The following is a 24,052-nucleotide window of genomic DNA, read 5'->3' as shown; positions in this document are numbered from 1 at the left end:
TCTGACTGTTTCATTCTAACATCATTGGTGCCGATGTGGATAACAATATCCCTATACTCTCTACACTCGCCAGTTTTAGCTTTAGCCAGCACCATCTTCAGATTAGCCTTAACGTCGGTAGCCCTGGTAAACAGTGTATGATCGCTGGATGATTCGTTTTAAGTCTAATACTGCGGGTAAATGGAGTCACCAATGACTAGGGTTTTCAATTTGTCAGAGCTAATGGACATGATGGGGATGATAGTAATGATGGGAATGATGGGGATGATGATGGAGATGATGGGGATGATGGAGATGATGGAGATGATGGGGATGATGGGGATGATGGGGATGATGGAGATGATGGAGATGATGGGGATGATGATGGAGATGATGGGGATGAGGATGATGATGGTGATTATGGTGATTATGGTAATGATGGGGATGATGATGACGATGCTGATGGTGGTGATGGGAATTATGGTGATGATGGTAATGATGGGGATGATGGTGAAGGTAATGATGGGGATGATAGGAATGATTGGGATGATGATGGGGATGAGGATGATGATGGTGAAGATGGTGATGATGATGGTGATGATGGTGCTTGTGGGATGATGAGTATGATGGGGCTGATGGAGATGTTGGAGACGATAGAAATGATGGGGATGATGGAGATAATAATGATGATGGTGGGGATGATTGAGATGATGATGGGGATGATGGTGGGGATGATGGGGATGATGATGGGAATGACGGTGGGGATGATGATGGGGATGACGGTGGGGATGATGATGGGGATGACCGTGGGTATGATGGTGGGGATGATGGGTGTGATAGTGGGGATGATAATGGGTATGATGGTGGGGTGATGGGTATGATGGTGGGGATGATCGTGGGGATGATGGGTATGATGGTGGGAATGATGGGGATGATAATGGGATGATGGGGATGATAGGTATGATGGTGGGGATGATGGCGATGATGGAGATGATAGTGATTACGGGGATGATGGGGATGATGGAGATGATGGGGATGATGTATTTGATGATGGTAATGATGGGGATGATGGTGATGATGGGGATGTGGATGATGATGATGATGATGATTATTATGGTGATTATGGTGGGGATGATGGCTATGATGGGGATGATAGAAATGATGGGGATGATGATGATGAGGATTATGGTAATGATGATGGTGATGTGATGATGGGGATTATGGGTATGATGAGGATGTTGATGGTAATTTTGGTGCTTTTTGGATGATGGGATGATGGTGCTTATGGTGGGGATGACGGGGATGATGAGGTTGATAGAGTTGATGGGGATGATGGGGATGATGAATGGTATGATGTCTGGGATGGTAATGGGAATGACGGTGGGGATGATGATGGGGATGACATTGGGGATGATGATGGGGTTGACGGTGGGTATGATGGAGGGGGTGATGGGTATGATGGAGGGGATGATAATGGGTATGATGGGTATGATGTTGGGGATAATGATGGGTATGATGGAGGGGATGATAATGGGTATGATGGTGGGGATGATGGAGATGATGGAGATGATGGGGATGATGGAGAGGATGATAATGGGTATGATGTTGGGGATAATAATGGGTATGATGGTGGGGATGATGGAGGTGATGGGGATGATGGAGATGATGGGGATGATGGAGGGGGTGATGGGGATGACAGTGGGTATGATGGTGGGGATGATGGGTACGATGGTGGGGATGATGGGGATGATAATGGGTATGATGGTGGGGATGATGGGTATGATGGGATGATGGTGATGATTTGTATTATGGGTATAATGAGGATGATGATGGTAATGATGGTGCTTGTGGGATGATGGGGATGATAGTGCTTATGGTGGGGATGATGGGGATGATGAGGTTGATGGATATGATGTGGATGATGAATGGTATGATGATGGGGATGATGATGGTAATTATGGGGGATGGGGATGATGGTGATTATGACGGGGATGATGGAGATGATGGGGATGATGGAGATGATGGGGATGAGGATGATGATGGTGATTATGGTGATTATGGTAATGATGGGGATGATGATGACGATGCTGATGGTGGTGATGGGAATGATGGTGATGATGGTAATGATGGGGATGATGATGAAGGTAATGATGGGGATGATATGAATGATGGGGATGATGATGGGGATGAGGATGATGATGGTGAAGATGGTGATGATGATGGTGCTTGTGGGATGATGAGAATGATGGGGCTGATGGAGATGTTGGAGACGATAGAAATGATGGGGATGATGGAGATAATAGTGATTATGTTGATGATGGTGGGGATGATTGAGATGATGATGGGGATGATGTTGGGGATGGGATTGATGGAGAGGATGGTGGGGATGACGGGGATGATGAGGTTGATGGGGATGATGGTGGGGATGATGATGGGAATGAAGGTGGGGATGATGGGGATGACGGTGGGGATGATGATGGGGATGACCGTGGGTATGATGGTGGGAATGATGGGTGTGATGATGGGGATGATGGCGATGATGGGGATGATAGGAATGATGGAGATGATGGAGATGATGGAGATGATAGTGATTACGGGGATGATGGGGATGATTGAGATGATGGGGATGATGTATTTGATGATGGTAATGATGGGGATGATGGTGATGATGGGGATGTGGATGAGGATGATGATGATGATTATGGTGATTATGGTGGGGATGATGGCTATGATGGGGATGATGATGGGGATGAGGATGATGTTGAGGATTATGGTAATGATGATGGTGATGTGATGATGGGGATTATGGGTATGATGGGGATTATGGGTATGATGGGGATTATGGGTATGATGAGGATGTTGATCGTAATTTTGGTGCTTTTTGGATGATGGTGGGGATGACGGGGATGATGGTGCTTATGGTGGGGATGACGGGGATGATGAGGTTGATAGAGTTGATGGGGATGATGGGGATGATGAATGGTATGATGTCTGGGATGATAATGGGAATGACGGTGGGTATGATGATGGGGATGACGGTGGGTATGATGATGGGGTGATGGGTATGATGGAGGGGATGATAATGGGTATGATGGAGGGGGTGATGGGTATGATGGAGGGGATGATAATGGGTATGATGGAGGGGGTGATGGGTATGATGGAGATGATGGGTATGATGATGGGGATAATGATGGGTATGATGGAGCGGATGATAATGGGTATGATGGAGGGGGTGATGGGTATGATGGAGATGATGGGTATGATGATGGGGATAATGATGGGTATGATGGTGGGGATAATAATGGGTATGATGGTGGGGATGATGGAGATGATGGGGATGATGGAGGTGATGGAGATGATGGGGATGATGGAGGGGATGATAATGGGTATGATGGTGGGGATGATGGAGATGATGGAGATGATGGGGATGATGGAGATGATGGGGATGATGGAGGGGATGATAATGGGTATGATGGTGGGGATGATGGAGATGATGGAGATGATGGAGATGATGGGGATGATGGAGGGGATGATAATGGGTATGATGTTGGGGATAATAATGGGTATGATGGTGGGGATGATGGAGATGATGGGGATGATGGAGATGATGGGTATGATGTTGGGTATGATGGAGGGGATGATGGGGATGATGGAGGGGGTGATGGGGATGACGGTGGGGATGACAGTGGGGATGACAGTGGGGATGATGGTGGGGATGATGGGTACGATTGTGGGGATGCTGGGGATGATAATGGGTATGATGGTGGGGATGATGGGTATGATGGGATGATGGGGATGATTGGTATTATGGGTATAATGAGGATGATGATGGTAATGATGGTGCTTGTGGGATGATGGGGATGATGGTGCTTATGGTGGGGATGATGGGGATGATGAGGTTGATGGAGATGATGGAGAGGATGTGGATGATGGGGATGATGAATGGTATGATGGAGGGGATGACGGGGATGATGAGGTTGATGGAGATGATGTGGATGATGAATGGTATGATGATGGGGATGATGATGGTAATTATGGGGGATGGGGATGAGGGGTTTGATGATGGGGATGATGATGATGATGATGATGATGATGGTGATTATGACGGGGATGATAGGGATGCTGATGGTATTGATGGGTATGATGGTGTGATGGGGAAGATGGGATGATGGTATTGATGGGATGATGTTGGTAATGATGGAGATGATGTATGAGGGTATGATGGGATGATGGTCATTATGGAGATGATGGTAATGATGATGGTGATTTGGATGATGGGGATGAATGGAATGATGAGGATTATGATGTGGATGATGATGATGGGAGGATGTTGGTAATGATGGAGATGATGGGATGATGGTCATTATGGAGATGATGGGTATGATGGTAATGATGTGATGATGTTGGTAATGATGGAGATGATGGGATGATGGTCATTATGGAGATGATGGGTATGATGGTAATGATGTGATGATGTTGGTAATGATGGAGATGATGGGATGATGTTCATTATGGAGATGATGGGTATGATGGTAATGATGTGATGATGTTGGTAATGATGGAGATGATGGGATGATGGTCATTATGGAGATGATGGGTATGATGGTAATGATGTGATGATGTTGGTAATGATGGAGATGATGGGATGATGGTCATTATGGAGATGATGGGTATGATGGTAATGATGTGATGATGTTGGTAATGATGGAGATGATGGGATGATGGTCATTATGGAGATGATGGGTATGATGGTAATGATGTGATGATGTTGGTAATGATGGAGATGATGGGATGATGGTCATTATGGAGATGATGGGTATGATGGTATGATGTGATGATGGTCATTATGGAGATGATGGTATGAGGGTATGATGTGATGATGGTCATTATGGAGATGATGGTATGATGGTAATGATGTGATGATGTTGGTAATGATGGAGATGATGGGATGATGGTCATTATGGAGATGATGGTATGATGGTATGATGGGATGATGGTTATTATGGAGATGATGGTATGAGGGTATGATGGAGATGATGGTTATTATGGAGATGATGGTATGATGGTATGATGTGATGATGGTTATTATGGAGATGATGGTATGATGTGATGATGGTCATTATGGAGATGATGGTATGATGGTATGATGTGATGATGGTTATTATGGAGATGATGGTATGATGTGATGATGGTCATTATGGAGATGATGGTATGATGGTATGATGTGATGATGGTCATTATGGAGATGATGGTATGATGTGATGATGGTCATTATGGAGATGATGGTAATGATGGTATGATGTGATGATGGTAATGATGGTATGATGTGATGATGGTCATTATGGAGATGATGGTATGATGGTATGATGTGATGATGGTCATTATGGAGATGATGGTATGATGTGATGAGGGGATGATGGTCATTATGGAGATGATGGTATGAGGGTATGATGGAGATGATGGTCATTATGGAGATGATGGTATGATGGTATGATGTGATGATGGTTATTATGGAGATGATGGTATGATGTGATGATGGTCATTATGGAGATGATGTAATGATGGTATGATGTGATGATGGTCATTATGGAGATGATGGTATGATGGTCATTATGGAGATGATGGTCATTATGGAGATGATGGTATGATGATATGATGTGATGATGGTCATTATGGAGATGATGGTATGATGTGATGATGGTCATTATGGAGATGATGTAATGATGGTATGATGTGATGATGGTCATTATGGAGATGATGGTATGAGGGTATGATGGAGATGATGGTCATTATGGAGATGATGGTATGAGGGTATGATGGGATGATGGTCATTATGGAGATGATGGTATGAGGGTATGATGGGATGATGGTCATTATGGAGATGATGGTATGATGGTATGATGTGATGATGGTTATTATGGAGATGATGGTATGAGTGTATGATGGAGATGATGGTTATTATGGAGATGATGGTATGAGGGTATGATGGAGATGATGGTTATTATGGAGATGGTGGTATGATGAGATGATGGTCATTATGGAGATGATGGTATGAGGATATGATGTGATGATGGTCATTATGGAGATGATGGTATGAGGATATGATGTGATGATGGTCATTATGGAGATGATGTATGATGGTATGATGTGATGATGGTTATTATGTAGATGATGGTAATGATATGATGTGATGATGGTCATTATGGAGATGATGGTATGATGGTAATGATATGATGTGATGATGGTCATTATGGAGATGATGGTATGAGGGTATGATGGTATGATGGTCATTATGGAGATGATGGTATGATGATATGATGTGATGATGGTCATTATGGAGATGATGTTATGAGGGTATGATGGGATGATGGTCATTATGAAGATGATGGTCATTATGGAGATGATGATATGATGGTAATGATATGATGTGATGATAGTCATTATGGAGATGATGGTATGATGGTATGATGGGATGATGGTCATTATGGATATGATGTTGGGTATGATGGAGATGATGGTTATTATGGAGATGATGGTATGATGGTATGATGGAGATGATGTTATGAGGGTATGATGGAGATGATGGTCATTATGGAGATGATGGTATGATGGAGATGATGTTATGAGGGTATGATGGGATGATGGTCATTATGGAGATGATGGTATGATGGTATGATGGGATGATGGTCATTATGGAGATGATGTTATGAGGGTATGATGGAGATGATGGTTATTATGGAGATGACGGTATGAGGGTATGATGGGATGATGGTCATTTCTGAGATGATGTTATGATGGTAATGATGGAGATGATGGGATGATGGTCATTATGGAAATGATGTTGGGTATGATGGTAATGATGTGATGATGGGGATGATGGTAATGATATGATGTGATGATGGTCATTATGGAGATGATGTTATGAGGGTATGATGGGATGATGGTCATTATGGAGATGATGGTATGATGTGATGATGGAGATGATGGTCATTATGGAGATGATGTTATGAGGGTATGATGGAGATGATGGTTATTATGGAGATGATGGTATGAGGGTATGATGGGATGATGGTCATTTCTGAGATGATGTTATGATGGTAATGATGGAGATGATGGGATGATGGTCATTATGGAAATGATGTTGGGTATGATGGTAATGATGTGATGATGGGGATGATGGTATGATGGTAATGATATGATGTGATGATGGTCATTATGGAGATGATGGTATGATGGTAATGATATGATGTGATGATGGTCATTATGGAGATGATGGTATGAGGGTATGATGTGATGATGGTCATTATGGAGATGATGGTATGAGGGTATGATGGGATGATGGTCATTTCTGAGATGATGTTATGATGGTAATGATGGAGATGATGGGATGATGGTCATTATGGAAATGATGTTGGGTATGATGGTAATGATGTGATGATGGGGATGATGGTATGATGGTAATGATATGATGTGATGATGGTCATTATGGAGATGATGGTATGATGGTAATGATATGATGTGATGATGGTCATTATGGAGATGATGGTATGAGGGTATGATGTGATGATGGTCATTATGGAGATGATGGTATGAGGGTATGATGTGATGATGGTTATTATGTAGATGATGTTATGAGGGTATGATGGGATGATGGTCATTATGGAGATGATGGTATGAGGGTATGATGGGATGATGGTCATTTCTGAGATGATGTTATGATGGTAATGATGGAGATGATGGGATGATGGTCATTATATAGATGATGTTATGAGGGTATGATGGGATGATGGTCATTATGTAGATGATGTTATGAGGGTATGATGGGATGATGGTCATTATGGAGATGATGGTAATGATATGATGTGATGATGGTCATTATGGAGATGATGGTAATGATATGATGTGATGATGGTCATTATGGAGATGATGGTATGAGGGTATGATGTGATGATGGTCATTATGTAGATGATGTTATGAGGGTATGATGGGATGATGGTCATTATGGAGATGATGGTATGAGGGTATGATGGGATGATGGTCATTTCTGAGATGATGTTATGATGGTAATGATGGAGATGATGGGATGATGGTCATTATGGAAATGATGTTGGGTATGATGGTAATGATGTGATGATGGGGATGATGGTAATGATGGGATGTTGGGGGTGATGATGTAATGATGAAGGTGCTGATGGGTATGATGGTGATGGTGATGATGAAGATTTTTCTTTTCAGTTGCGTTTTGGGGAGACATTGCGTTGGACGAGGAGGATCTGCGGATGTTTCAGATCGACAGGACAATAGACGTGACACAACACACACACACTCCCTCACACACTCACACACACTCTCACACACACACTCACACACACTCCAGACAAGGACAAACGACTGGTGAGTCTTTTTGTCTGTCTGCCTCCTTCCCTGTCTGTCTGTCTGCCTCCTTCCCTGTCTGTCTGTCTGTCTGTCTGTCTGTCTGTCTGTCTGTCTGTCTGTCTGTCTGTCTGTCTGTAGCCTTGTCTGTCTGAGGGAGGGATAAGAGGAGAGGGAAGGAGAGAGGGAGGGAGGGATGAGAGGAGAGGGAAGGATGAGAGGAGAGGGAAGGAGAGAGGGAGGGAAGGATGAGAGGAGAGGGAAGGAGAGAGGGAGGGAAGGATGAGAGGAGAGGGAAGGAGAGAGGGAGGGAGAGGAGAGGAGAGGGAAGGAGAGAGGGAGGGAGAGATGAGAGGAGAGGGAAGGAGAGAGGGAGGGAGGGATGAGAGGAGAGGGAAGGAGAGAGGGAGTGAGGGATGAGAGGAGAGGGAAGGAGAGATGGAGGGAGGGATGAGAGGAGAGGGAAGGAGAGAGGGAGGGAGGGATGAGAGGAGAGGGAAGGAGAGAGGGAGGGAGAGATGAGAGGAGAGGGAAGGAGAGAGGGAGGGAGAGGAGAGGAGGAGAGGGAAGGAGAGAGGGAGGGAGGGATGAGAGGAGAGGAAAGGAGAGATGGAGGGAGGGATGAGAGGAGAGGGAAGGAGAGAGGGAGGGAGGGATGAGAGGAGAGGGAATCAACCAAATGCCTTCAATACATCTGTCAATCAACACCATGCCCCTCCCCCTCACACAGTCATATAATACACACAGTCATATAATACACACAGTCATATAATGCACACAGTCATATAATACACACAGTCATATAATACACACAGTCATATAATACACACAGTCATATAATACACACAGTCATATAATACACACAGTCATATAATACACACAGTCCTATAATACACACAGTCATATAATACACACAGCCATATAATACACACAGTCATATAATACACACAGTCATATAATACACACAGTCATATAATACACACAGTCACTTTATTTAATTTCCAGATTGGAAACATTTGTTGTGGTATTATTATTTTTACTATTTCAATGAGGGAATGAATTCTGAATCTGAATCTGAATTCAGTGTATTGTTAGTTGTTCAGGATAGAGGTCTGTAGTATCTAAAGTACTTTAGTCGTTTTATCTGTATCTTAACTTTAAATATTTATATTTTTGACAACTTTTACTTTTACTTCACTACTAAAGATTAGATTAGCCGGCGTGAGAGAGAGAGAGAGAGAGAGAGAGAGAGAGAGAGAGAGAGAGACAGAGAGAGAGAGACAGAGAGACAGACAGAGAGAGAGAGAGACAGAGAGAGAGAGAGAGAGAGAGAGAGACAGAGAGAGAGAGAGAGAGAGAGACAGAGAGAGAGAGAGAGACAGGACCCGAGAGAGAGAAAGAGAGAGAGGGTATATAACCGACAACCGGCGTTAGTGGAAAACACTGATTCAGAGAGAGAGCTATGAAATAAATCGAGAAGATATAATCTAATAATCTAATATAATCGTGTGTGTGTGTGTGTGTGTGTGTGTGTGTGTGTGTGTGTGTGTGTGTGTGTGTGTGTGTGTGTATCTATGGGGTGTAGAGGAACATATAATCTCCAAGAAGAAGGGATTGTTCCTCCTCCTCCTGGACAAAATACGGAGGTTTGGCTTCGGTACGACACCTGGTTACCAAGGCAACGCACTACACACCTGGTTACCAAGGCAACGGCTACTGTAGCTTCATAGTAAACTAGCATTCAGACCCCTTGACATTTTATTACGTAAAATGGATTAAAATGGATTAAATACATTAAATCCCTCGTCAATAAAGCATAAAGACAAAGTGAAAACAGGTTTTTGGGAAAGTTTAGTTTATTTTTGGCAAATTTAGTAAAATAATAAAAAACACTAATAACTTTTTTACATAATTATTCAGACCCTATGAGACTCGAAATTGTTCCCATTTGATCATTTATTTATTTAACTAGGCGAGTCAGTTAACCTCTAGCGACGAGCAATCCCGTATCCGGGAGCGTAATCATAGCCTCAAGCTCATTACCATAACGCAACGTTTCATGAAAATCGCAAATGAAATTAAATAAATATATTAAAACACAAGCTTAGCCTTTTGTTAACAACACTGACATCTCAGATTTTCAAAATATGCTTTTCAACCAAAGCTACACAAGCATTTGTGTAAGAGTATTGATAGCTAGCATAGCATTAAGCCTAGCATTCAGCAGGAAACATTTTCACAAAAACAGGAAAAGCATTCAAATAAAATTATTTACCTTTGAAGAACTTCGGATGTTTTCAATGACGAGACTCTTTTCCAAAAATATTATTTGCGTAGACGAAATAGCTCCGTTTTGTTCATCACGTTTGGCTAAGAAAAAGACCGGAAAATGCAGTCACTTACAACGCCAAACTTTTTTCCAAATTAGCTGAACGACAGAACGACCTCGTCAGCTTGGGGATTTGAACTAGTCCACCGCTCTAACCACTAGGCTACCCTGCCGCCCCAAACATGGCCGGTTGTGATTCGAACCTGGGTTTCTGTAGTGATGCCTCTAGCACTGAGACGCAGTGCCTTAGACCGCTGCACCACTAGGGAGCTCTTGAGATGTTTCTACAACTTGATTGGAGTCCACCTGTGGTAAATTAAATTGATTGGACATGATTTGGAAAGGCACACACCTGTCTATATAAGGTCCCACAGTTGACAGTGCATGTCAGAGCAAAAACCAAGTCATGAGGTCGAAGGAAATGTCCGTAGAGCTTCGAGACGGGATTGTGTTGAAGCACAGATCTGGGGAAGGGTACTAAAAAATGAACCACCAAGACTCTTCCTAGAGCTGGCTGCATGGACAAACTGAGCAACCGGAGGAGAAGGGCCTTGGTCAGGGAGATGACCAAGAACCTGATGGTCACTCTGACAGAGCTCCAGAGTTCCTCTGTGGAGACGGGAGAACCTTCCAGAAGGACAACCATCTCTTTTTCAAGAGCGTCCTGGCCGAGACAGGAAGCACCAAGTCATTACACAATTACAGACAGACGACATGAAAAACTACTGGTAATCTAGTAAAAAAAAACAGAGAATTCACAAGAGTATAACAAAACCATAAAACAGCTAATTAAAGACATTGACAGGTCAGGGAATCAGCCTCAAAATCCTTCATCAATGATTTAAAAATGTTGTAAGGCGTTCCAAGACGATGGCGCAGAGGACATAAAAGCCCTTTTACCAAATTCAGTTCGGACATTTGGAACAGTTAGCAGGATAAAGTCCAGTGAACGAAGAGAGACACCACATTTCTGAACAATAAAAATGGCCAAATAAAAAGGTAGTAATCCCAAAATGGCTTTGTAAATAAAAGTATACCAGTGACTGAGCCTACGAGTGACTAGAGAAGGGGTCTATAACAGCCAATCACAGCCAATCACTGATACAGAGAGCAGAGGGGGGGTCTATAACAGCCAATCACAGATACAGAGAGCAGAGGGGGGCCTATAACAGCCAATCACAGATACAGAGAGCAGAGGGGGTCTATAACAGCCAATCACAGATACAGAGAGCAGAGGGGGGGGGGGGGGTCTATAACAGCTATTCACAGATTCAGAGAGCAGAGGGGGGGGGTCTATAACAGCCAATCACAGATACAGAGAGCAGAGGGGGGTCTATAACAGCCAACACAGATACAGAGAGCAGGGGGGGTCTATAACAGCCAATCACAGATACAGAGAGCAGAGGCGGGGTCTATAACAGCCAATCACAGTTAGAGACCCTTTGAAACCTCAAGAGTCAAAGCAAGAAATTCCAACTGTTTACAAATAGTTTCAGACTTTCCCACACTTACAGGGAATTTAGTCTTTACATATATAGCCACACTTACAGGGAATTTAGTCTTTACATATATAGCCACACTTACAGGGAATTTAGTCTTTACATATATAGCCACACTTACAGGGAATTTAGTCTTTACATATATAGCCACACTTACAGGGAATTTAGTGTTTACATATATAGCCACACTTACAGGGAATTTAGTCTTTACATATATAGCCACACTTACAGGGAATTTAGTCTTTACATATATAGCCACACTTACAGGGAATTTAGTCTTTACATATATAGCCACACTTACAGGGAATTTAGTCTTTACATATATAGCCACACTTACAGGGAATTTAGTCTTTACATATATAGCCACACTTACAGGGAATGTAGTCTTTACATATATAGCCACACTTACAGGGAATCTAGTCTTTACATATATAGCCACACTTACAGGGAATGTAGTCTTTACACAGCCCCACTTACAGGGAATGTAGTCTTTACATATATAGCCACACTTACAGGGAATTTAGTCTTTACACATATAGCCACACTTACAGGGAATTTAGTCTTTACACATATAGCCACACTTACAGGGAATGTAGTCTTTACACATATAGCCACACTTACAGGGAATTTAGTCTTTACATATATAGCCACACTTACAGGGAATGTAGTCTTTACACATATATAGCCACACTTACAGGGAATGTAGTCTTTACACATATAGCCACACTTACAGGGAATGTAGTCTTTACATATATAGCCACACTTACAGGGAATGTAGTCTTTACATATATAGCCACACTTACAGGGAATTTAGTCTTTACATATATAGCCACACTTACAGGGAATTTAGTCTTTACATATTTGTCCACAACCCCACCTTTCTAAACTCGATCAGTGCGATACACATTGTAACCATTTATACAAATCCTTATCAAAAACAGACTTGCTGAGCCAGGTTTCAGAAAACACAATTACATCAGCATCAGTGGATTTAGCCCAAATCCTAAACCTCATCAATGTTTGACAACAGGCTGCGTACGTTTAAATTAAAAATACCAAAACATATCAGGGCCAGGGTTAGGTTGCAGGGGGTTTGGAGACATATCAGGGTCAGGGTTAGGTTGCAGGGGGTTTGGAGACATATCAGGGCCAGGGTTAGGTTGCAGGGGGTTTGGAGACATATCAGGGCCAGGGTTAGGTTGCAGGGGGTTTGGAGACATATCAGGGCCAGGGTTAGGTTGCAGGGGGTTTGGAGACATATCAGGGCCAGGGTTAGGTTGCAGGGGGTTTGGAGACATTGCATATCAGGGCCAGGGTTAGGTTGCAGGGGGTCTGGAGACATTGCATATCAGGGCCAGGGTTAGGTTGCAGGGGGTTTGGAGACATATCAGGGTCAGGGTTAGGTTGCAGGGGGTTTGGAGACATATCAGGGCCAGGGTTAGGTTGCAGGGGGTTTGGAGACATATCAGGGCCAGGGTTAGGTTGCAGGGGGTTTGGAGACATTGCATATCAGGGCCAGGGTTAGGTTGCAGGGGGTCTGGAGACATTGCATATCAGGGCCAGGGTTAGGTTGCAGGGGGTTTGGAGACATATCAGGGTCAGGGTTAGGTTGCAGGGGTTTGGAGACATTTCAGGGCCAGGGTTAGGTTGCAGGGGGTTTGGAGACATTGCATATCAGGGCCAGGGTTAGGTTGCAGGGGGTTTGGAGACATTGCATATCAGGGCCAGGGTTAGGTTGCAGGGGGTCTGGAGACATTGCATATCAGGGCCAGGGTTAGGTTGCAGGAGGTTTGGAGACATATCAGGGCCAGGGTTAGGTTGCAGGGGGTTTGGAGACATTGTATATCAGGGCCAGGGTTAGGTTGCAGGGGGTTTGGAGACATTGCATATCAGGGCCAGGGTTAGGTTGCAGGGGGTCTGGAGATATTGTATATCAGGGTCAGGGTTAGGTTGCAGGGGGTTTGGAGACATTTCAGGGCCAGGGTTAGGTTGCAGGGGGTTTGGAGACATTGTATATCAGGGCCAGGGTTAGGTTGCAGGGGGTTTGGAGACATATCAGGGCCAGGGTTAGGTTGCAGGGGGTTTGGAGATATTGCATATCAGGGCCAGGGTTAGGTTGCAGGGGGTTTGGAGACATTGCATATCAGGGCCAGGGTTAGGTTGCAGGGGGTTGGGAGACATTGCATATCAGGGCCAGGGTTAGGTTGCAGGGGGTTTGGAGACATTTCAGGGCCAGGGTTAGGTTGCAGGGGGTTTGGAGATATTGCATATCAGGGCCAGGGTTAGGTTGCAGGGGGTTTGGAGACATATCAGGGTCAGGGTTAGGTTGCAGGGGGTTTGGAGACATTTCAGGGCCAGGGTTAGGTTGCAGGGGGTTTGGAGACATATCAGGGCCAGGGTTAGGTTGCAGGGGGTCTGGAGACATATCAGGGCCAGGGTTAGGTTGCAGGGGGTCTGGAGACATATCAGGGCCAGGGTTAGGTTGCAGGGGGTTTGGAGACATTGCATATCAGGGCCAGGGTTAGGTTGCAGGGGGTTTGGAGATATTGCATATCAGGGCCAGGGTTAGGTTGCAGGGGGTTTGGAGACATATCAGGGTCAGGGTTAGGTTGCAGGGGGTTTGGAGATATTGCATATCAGGGCCAGGGTTAGGTTGCAGGGGGTTTGGAGATATTGCATATCAGGGCCAGGGTTAGGTTGCAGGGGGTTTGGAGACATATCAGGGTCAGGGTTAGGTTGCAGGGGGTTTGGAGACATTTCAGGGCCAGGGTTACGTTGCAGGGGGTTTGGAGACGTTGTATATCAGGGCCAGGGTTAGGTTGCAGGGGGTTTGGAGACATTGCATATCAGGGTCAGGGTTAGGTAGCAGGGGGTTTGGAGACATTTCAGGGCCAGGGTTAGGTTGCAGGGGGTTTGGAGACATTGTATATCAGGGCCAGGGTTAGGTTGCAGGGGGTTTGGAGACATATCAGGGCCAGGGTTAGGTTGCAGGGGGTTTGGAGACATTGCATATCAGGGCCAGGGTTAGGTTGCAGGGGGTTTGGAGACATTGCATATCAGGGCCAGGGTTAGGTTGCAGGGGGTTTGGAGACATTGCATATCAGGGCCAGGGTTAGGTTGCAGGGGGTTTGGAGACATTGCATATCAGGGCCAGGGTTAGGTTGCAGGGGGTTTGGAGACATTTCAGGGCCAGGGTTAGGTTGCAGGGGGTTTGGAGACATATCAGGGCCAGGGTTAGGTTGCAGGGGGTTTGGAGACATTGCATATCAGGGCCAGGGTTAGGTTGCAGGGGGTTTGGAGACATTGCATATCAGGGCCAGGGTTAGGTTGCAGGGGGTTTGGAGACATTGCATATCAGGGCCACGGTTAGGTTGCAGGGGGTTTGGAGACATTGCATATCAGGGCCAGGGTTAGGTTGCAGGGGGTTTGGAGACATTGCATATCAGGGCCAGGGTTAGGTTGCAGGGGGTTTGGAGACATATCAGGGCCAGGGTTAGGTTGCAGGGGGTTTGGAGACATTGCATATCAGGGCCAGGGTTAGGTTGCAGGGGGTTTGGAGACATTATATATCAGGGCCAGGGTTAGGTTGCAGGGGGTTTGGAGACATTGCATATCAGGGCCAGGGTTAGGTTGCAGGGGGTTTGGAGACATTGCATATCAGGGCCAGGGTTAGGTTGCAGGGGGTTTGGAGACATTGCATATCAGGGTCAGGGTTAGGTTGCAGGGGGTTTGGAGACATTGCATGTCAGGGCCAGGGTTAGGTTGCAGGGGGTTTGGAGACATTTCAGGGCCAGGGTTAGGTTTCAGGGGGTTTGGAGACATTTCAGGGCCAGGGTTAGGTTGCAGGGGGTTTGGAGACATTGTATATCAGGGCCAGGGTTAGGTTGCAGGGGGTTTGGAGACATATCAGGGCCAGGGTTAGGTTGCAGGGGGTTTGGAGACATTGCATATCAGGGCCAGGGTTAGGTTGCAGGGGGTTTGGAAATATTGCATATCAGGGCCAGGGTTAGGTTGCAGGGGGTTTGGAGACATTGCATATCAGGGCCAGGGTTAGGTTGCAGGGGGTTTGGAGACATTTCAGGGCCAGGGTTAGGTTGCAGGGGGTTTGGAGACATATCAGGGCCAGGGTTAGGTTGCAGGGGGTTTGGAGACATTGCATATCAGGGCCAGGGTTAGGTTGCAGGGGGTTTGGAGACATTGCATATCAGGGCCAGGGTTAGGTTGCAGGGGGTTTGGAGACATTGCATATCAGGTTCAGGGTTAGGTTGCAGGGGGATTGGAGACATTGCATGTCAGTGCCAGGGTTAGGTTGCAGGGGGTTTGGAGACATTGCATATCAGGGCCAGGGTTAGGTTGCAGGGGGTTTGGAGACATTGCATATCAGGGCCAGGGTTAGGTTGCAGGGGGTTTGGAGACATTGCATATCAGGGTCAGGGTTAGGTTGCAGGGGGTTTGGAGACATTGCATGTCAGGGCCAGGGTTAGGTTGCAGGGGGTTTGGAGACATTTCAGGGCCAGGGTTAGGTTGCAGGGGGTTTGGAGACATTGTATATCAGGGCCAGGGTTAGGTTGCAGGGGGTTTGGAGACATATCAGGGCCAGGGTTAGGTTGCAGGGGGTTTGGAGACATATCAGGGCCAGGGTTAGGTTGCAGGGGGTTTGGAGACATTGCATATCAGGGCCAGGGTTAGGTTGCAGGGGGTTTGGAAATATTGCATATCAGGGCCAGGGTTAGGTTGCAGGGGGTTTGGAGACATTTCATATCAGGGCCAGGGTTAGGTTGCAGGGGGTTTGGAGACATATCAGGGCCAGGGTTAGGTTGCAGGGGGTTTGGAGACATTGCATATCAGGGCCAGGGTTAGGTTGCAGGGGGTTTGGAAATATTGCATATCAGGGCCAGGGTTAGGTTGCAGGGGGTTTGGAGACATTGCATATCAGGGCCAGGGTTAGGTTGCAGGGGGTTTGGAAATATTGCATATCAGGGCCAGGGTTAGGTTGCAGGGGGTTTGGAGACATTGCATATCAGGGCCAGGGTTAGGTTGCAGGGGGTTTGGAGACATTTCAGGGCCAGGGTTAGGTTGCAGGGGGTTTGGAGACATATCAGGGCCAGGGTTAGGTTGCAGGGGGTTTGGAGACATTGCATATCAGGGCCAGGGTTAGGTTGCAGGGGGTTTGGAGACATTGCATATCAGGGCCAGGGTTAGGTTGCAGGGGGTTTGGAGACATTGCATATCAGGTTCAGGGTTAGGTTGCAGGGGGATTGGAGACATTGCATGTCAGTGCCAGGGTTAGGTTGCAGGGGGTTTGGAGACATTGCATATCAGGGCCAGGGTTAGGTTGCAGGGGGTTTGGAGACATTGCATATCAGGGCCAGGGTTAGGTTGCAGGGGGTTTGGAGACATTGCATATCAGGGTCAGGGTTAGGTTGCAGGGGGTTTGGAGACATTGCATGTCAGGGCCAGGGTTAGGTTGCAGGGGGTTTGGAGACATTTCAGGGCCAGGGTTAGGTTGCAGGGGGTTTGGAGACATTGTATATCAGGGCCAGGGTTAGGTTGCAGGGGGTTTGGAGACATATCAGGGCCAGGGTTAGGTTGCAGGGGGTTTGGAGACATATCAGGGCCAGGGTTAGGTTGCAGGGGGTTTGGAGACATTGCATATCAGGGCCAGGGTTAGGTTGCAGGGGGTTTGGAAATATTGCATATCAGGGCCAGGGTTAGGTTGCAGGGGGTTTGGAGACATTTCATATCAGGGCCAGGGTTAGGTTGCAGGGGGTTTGGAGACATTTCAGGGCCAGGGTTAGGTTGCAGGGGGTTTGGAGACATATCAGGGCCAGGGTTAGGTTGCAGGGGGTTTGGAGACATTGCATATCAGGGCCAGGGTTAGGTTGCAGGGGGTTTGGAGACATTGCATATCAGGGCCAGGGTTAGGTTGCAGGGGGTTTGGAGACATTGCATATCAGGGCCAGGGTTAGGTTGCAGGGGGTTTGGAGACATTGCATATCAGGGCCAGGGTTAGGTTGCAGGGGGTTTGGAGACATTGCATATCAGGGCCAGGGTTAGGTTGCAGGGGGTTTGGAGACATTGCATATCAGGGCCAGGGTTAGGTTGCAGGGGGTTTGGAGACATTGCATATCAGGGCCAGGGTTAGGTTGCAGGGGGTTTGGAGACATTGCATATCAGGGCCAGGGTTAGGTTGCAGGGGGATTGGAGACATTGCATGTCAGTGCCAGGGTTAGGTTGCAGGGGGTTTGGAGACATTGCATATCAGGGCCAGGGTTAGGTTGCAGGGGGTTTGGAGACATAACAGGGTTAGATGGCAGGGGGTTTGGAGATATTGCATATCAGGGCCAGGGTTAGGTTGCAGGGGGTTTGGAGACATTGCATATCAGGGTCAGGGTTAGGTTGCAGGGGGTTTGGAGACATTGCATATTAGGGCCAGGGTTAGGTTGCAGGGGGTTTGGAGACATATCAGGGCCAGGGTTAGGTTGCAGGGGGTTTGGAGACATTGCATATCAGGGCCAGGGTTAGGTTGCAGGGGGTTTGGAGACATATCAGGGCCAGGGTTAGGTTGCAGGGGGTTTGGAGACATATCAGGGCCAGGGTTAGTTTGCAGGGGGGTTGGAGACATATCAGGGCCAGGGTTAGGTAGCAGGGGGTTTGGAGACATATCAGGGCCAGGGTTAGGTTGCAGGGGGTTTGGAGACATATCAGGGCCAGGGTTAGGTTGCAGGGGGTTTGGAGACATATCAGGGCCAGGGTTAGGTTGCAGGGGGTTTGGAGACATATCAGGGCCAGGGTTAGGTAGCAGGGGGTTTGGAGACATATCAGGGCCAGGGTTAGGTTGCAGGGGGTTTGGAGACATTGCATATCAGGGCCAGGGTTAGGTTGCATGTTACCTGATATCAACAAAAGAAGAATAACTAGGCACCTCTGTTTAATAACATTGTACGGCTTCTCTTTTTTAAGAGACCTACTGCAAGCCAATTATACATGTGAGTTTCCAGACAATACAAAACAGTCATTTAAAACCATTAGACTTTGGTAGTGACACAAGTTCGTACTGTTCACATCATGCCACAAATGAATCGGCACTTGGACGAGTGGACGGAGTGAAAAAGAGCGAGTTCCCGCAGACAAAATGTTTCATGGATGGGAGAGCACATTGTCAGATGTTCTCACCCAGCGACAATGTTAGTTTTCTCCAGAGTTCAGTAAAGAAATACTACTGAAAATGCTCATTTTCTCTGAGAGATGTAAGAAATAGAGGCCAAGGAAAGGGGAGAGAGGGACAGTGTGTATGTATTAGTCATGTGAGTGTGTGAGTAGATCGGGTGTGGAGGTCGATTGAGAGAACCGGTTGGGGATTGTTGAGCTGCCGCTGACAGCCAGGCGGAGAGGGAGCAGGTTGGACCAGACACTCTGCAGAGGGAAGAGGAGCAGGTTGGACCAGACACTCTGCAGAGGGAAGAGGAGCAGGTTGGACCAGACACTCTGCAGAGGGAAGAGGAGCAGGTTGGACCAGACACTCTGCAGAGGGAAGAGGAGCAGGTTGGACCAGACACTCTGCAGAGGGAAGAGGAGCAGGTTGGACCAGACACTCTGCAGAGGGAAGAGGAGCAGGTTGGACCAGACACTCTGCAGAGGGAAGAGGAGCAGGTTGGACCAGACACTCTGCAGAGGGAAGAGGAGCAGGTTGGACCAGACACTCTGCAGAGGGAAATCTGAGGACAGAACCCAGGCCAGCCAGAGAGAGGGTTCCTTTAGTAAACTTCAAGTCAAGAAGTGCAAATAGCGAGATGTTTTTTTTTACAGAGTTGAGGGAGATGGTCCTAGGGCTCAGGTCCTCCGAGAGAGAGAAAGAAAGAGAGAAGGAGATAATTAGAGAGAGCACACTTAAATTCACACAGGACACCGAATAGGACAGGAGAAGTACTCCAGATATAACAAACTGACCCCCCGACACATAAACTACTGCAGCATAAATACTGGAGGCTGAGACAGGAGGGGTCAGGAGACACTGTGGCCCCATCCGAGGACAGCCCCGGTTTACACTACACAACAATGAAATTGTGGATTTGATCCACCGTAAATGAATAGGTTATTAGTATATTAAAATCTACTAGCCACAGACAAGAGACTTGACATGCTACAACGTCAAGGATAACAAAGTACAGAGACAACGTAGCAGTGGCTTAGGGACAAGTCTCTGAATGTCCTTGATGAAAACCTGCTCCAGAGCTCAGGACCTCAGACTGGGGAAAAGGTTCACCTTCCAACAGGACCCTAAGCACACAGCCAAGACAAGGCAGGAGTGGCTTCGGGACAAGTCTCTGAATGTCCTTGAGTGGTCCAGTCAGAGCCCGGACTTGAACCCGATCGAACATCACAGGAGAGACCTGAAAATAGCTGTGCAGCGACGCTCCCCATCCAACCTCACAGAGCTTGAGAAGATCTGCAGAGAAGAATGGGAGAAACTCCCCAAATACAGGTGTGCCAAGCTTGTAGCGTGGTACCCAAGAAGACAAGGCTGTTATCGCCTCCAAACGTGCTACTGAGTAAAGGGTCTGAATACTGATGTAAATGTCATATATCCGGGGTTTAATTATTATTACTTTGCAAACATTTCAAAGAAACTGTTTTGCTTTGTCATTATGGGGTATTTTGTATAGATTGATAAAGGAGTAAAAAGTGTTTACACAGATGTAGTATTAATAAATATTATATTATTATAGTCTTTACGCAGATGTAGTATTAGTAAATATTATATTGTTATAGTTTTTACACAGATGTAGTATTAGTATATATATATATTAGATTATTATAGTCTTTACGCAGATGTAGTATTAGTATATATATATATATATTAGATTATTATAGTCTTTACGCAGATGTAGTATTAGTATATATATATATATTATATTATTATAGTCTTTACGCAGATGTAGTATTAGTATATATATATATATATTATATTATTATAGTCTTTACGCAGATGTAGTATTAGTATATATATATATATTAGATTATTATAGTCTTTACGCAGATGTAGTATTAGTATATATATATATATATTATATTATTATAGTCTTTACACAGATGTAGTATTAGTATATATATATAGTAGATTATTATAGTCTTTACGCAGATGTAGTATTAGTATATATATATATTAGATTATTATAGTCTTTACGCAGAATTAGAATATTATATTGTTATAGTTTTTACACAGATGTATATATATATATATTATATTATTACAGTCTTTACACAGATGTAGTATTAGTATATATATATATTATATTGTTTTAGTTTTTACGCAGATGTAGTATTAGTATATATATATATATATATATTATATTGTTATAGTCTTTACACAGATGTAGTATTAGTATATATATATATATATATTATATTGTTATAGTCTTTATGCAGATGTAGTATTAGTATATATATATATATATATATTATATTGTTATAGTCTTTACACAGATGTAGTATTAGTATATATATATATATATATATATTATTATAGTCTTTACGCAGATGTAGTATTAATACATATTATATTATTAAATACTTTACACAGATGTTATATTAATAAATATTATATTGTTATAGTTTTTACACAGATGTAGTATGAGTATATACATATATATTATATTATTACAGTCTTTACACAGATGTAGTATTAGTATATATATATTAGATTATTATAGTCTTTACGCAGATGTAGTATTAGTATATATATATATATATTAGATTATTATAGTCTTTACGCAGATGTAGTATTAGTAAATATTATATTGTTATAGTTTTTACACAGATGTATATATATATATTATATTATTACAGTCTTTACACAGATGTAGTATTAGTATATATATATACAGTGCCTTGCGAAAGTATTCGGCCCCCTTGAACTTTGCGACCTTTTGCCACATTTCAGGCTTCAAACATAAAGATATAAAACTGTATTTTTTTGTGAAGAATCAACAACAAGTGGGACACAATCATGAAGTGGAATGACATTTATTGGATACTTCAAACTTTTTTAACAAATCAAAAACTGAAAAATTGGGTGTGCAAAATTATTCAGCCCCCTTAAGTTAATATTTTGTAGCGCCACCATTTGCTGCGATTACAGCTGTAAGTCGCTTGGGGTATGTCTCTATCAGTTTTGCACATCGAGAGACTGAAATTTTTTCCCATTCCTCCTTGCAAAACAGCTCGAGCTCAGTGAGGTTGGATGGTGAGCATTTGTGAACAGCAGTTTTCAGTTCTTTCCACAGATTCTCGATTGGATTCAGGTCTGGACTTTGACTTGGCCATTCTAACACCTGGATATGTTTATTTTTGAACCATTCCATTGTAGATTTTGCTTTATGTTTTGGATCATTGTCTTGTTGGAAGACAAATCTCCGTCCCAGTCTCAGGTCTTTTGCAGACTCCATTAGGTTTTCTTCCAGAATGGTCCTGTATTTGGCTCCATCCATCTTCCCATCAATTTTAACCATCTTCCCTGTCCCTGCTGAAGAAAAGCAGGCCCAAACCATGATGCTGCCACCACCATGTTTGACAGTGGGGATGGTGTGTTCAGCTGTGTTGCTTTTACGCCAAACATAACGTCTTGCATTGTTGCCAAAAAGTTCAATTTTGGTTTCATCTGACCAGAGCACCTTCTTCCACATGTTTGGTGTGTCTCCCAGGTGGCTTGTGGCAAACTTTAAACGACACTTTTTATGGATATCTTTAAGAAATGGCTTTCTTCTTGCCACTCTTCCATAAAGGCCAGATTTGTGCAATATACGACTGATTGTTGTCCTATGGACAGAGTCTCCCACCTCAGCTGTAGATCTCTGCAGTTCATCCAGAGTGATCATGGGCCTCTTGGCTGCATCTCTGATCAGTCTTCTCCTTGTATGAGCTGAAAGTTTAGAGGGACGGCCAGGTCTTGGTAGATTTGCAGTGGTCTGATACTCCTTCCATTTCAATATTATCGCTTGCACAGTGCTCCTTGGGATGTTTAAAGCTTGGGAAATCTTTTTGTATCCAAATACGGTTTTAAACTTCTTCAACAGTATCTCGGACCTGCCTGGTGTGTTCCTTGTTCTTCATGATGCTCTCTGCGCTTTTAACGGAACTCTGAGACTATCACAGTGCAGGTGCATTTATACGGAGACTTGATTACACACAGGTGGATTGTATTTATCACCATTAGTCATTTAGGTCAACATTGGATCATTCAGAGATCCTCACTGAACTTCTGGAGAGAGTTTGCTGCACTGAAAGTAAAGGGGCTGAATAATTTTGCACGCCCAATTTTTCAGTTTTTGATTTGTTAAAAAAGTTTGAAATATCCAATAAATGTCGTTCCACTTCATGATTGTGTCCCACTTGTTGTTGATTCTTCACAAAAAAATACAGTTTTATATCTTTATGTTTGAAGCCTGAAATGTGGCAAAAGGTCGCAAAGTTCAAGGGGGCCGAATACTTTCGCAAGGCACTGTATATATATATATTATTATAGTCTTTACGCAGATGTAGTATTAATAAATATTATATTATTAAATACTTTACACAGATGTTAACTTAATAAATATTATATTGTTATAGTTTTTACACAGATGTAGTATGAGTATATACATATATATTATATTATTACAGTCTTTACACAGATGTAGTATTAGTATATATATATATATATTAGATTATTATAGTCTTTACGCAGATGTAGTATGAGTATATACATATATATTATATTATTACAGTCTTTACACAGATGTAGTATTAGTATATATATATATATATATATTAGATTATTATAGTTTTTACACAGATGAAGTATTAATAAATATGATATTGTTGAATACTTTAC

General features: G+C 44.2%; 1 protein-coding gene across 1 annotated transcript in view; it reads left to right on the top strand.

Annotated features, from left to right (window-relative positions):
* The first annotated feature begins 3,833 nt into the window (after window positions 1-3,833).
* The window catches only part of LOC139375498 (dorsal-ventral patterning tolloid-like protein 1), a 77,715-nt gene continuing 57,496 nt past the window's right edge, over window positions 3,834-24,052 (top strand). The window contains exons 1-3 of the mRNA XM_071117329.1: window positions 3,834-4,125; window positions 8,215-8,373; window positions 9,938-10,009. Coding sequence (XP_070973430.1) covers window positions 3,834-4,125; window positions 8,215-8,373; window positions 9,938-10,009 — 523 coding nt within the window. The remainder of the gene's footprint in view (window positions 4,126-8,214; window positions 8,374-9,937; window positions 10,010-24,052) is intronic.

The sequence above is a fragment of the Oncorhynchus clarkii genome, chromosome 19 (genome assembly GCF_045791955.1).
Source record: "Oncorhynchus clarkii lewisi isolate Uvic-CL-2024 chromosome 19, UVic_Ocla_1.0, whole genome shotgun sequence".
NCBI lineage: Eukaryota > Metazoa > Chordata > Actinopteri > Salmoniformes > Salmonidae > Oncorhynchus > Oncorhynchus clarkii.
Note: the sequence above shows the minus strand (reverse complement) of the source record. Positions and strands in the feature narration are given on the sequence as shown.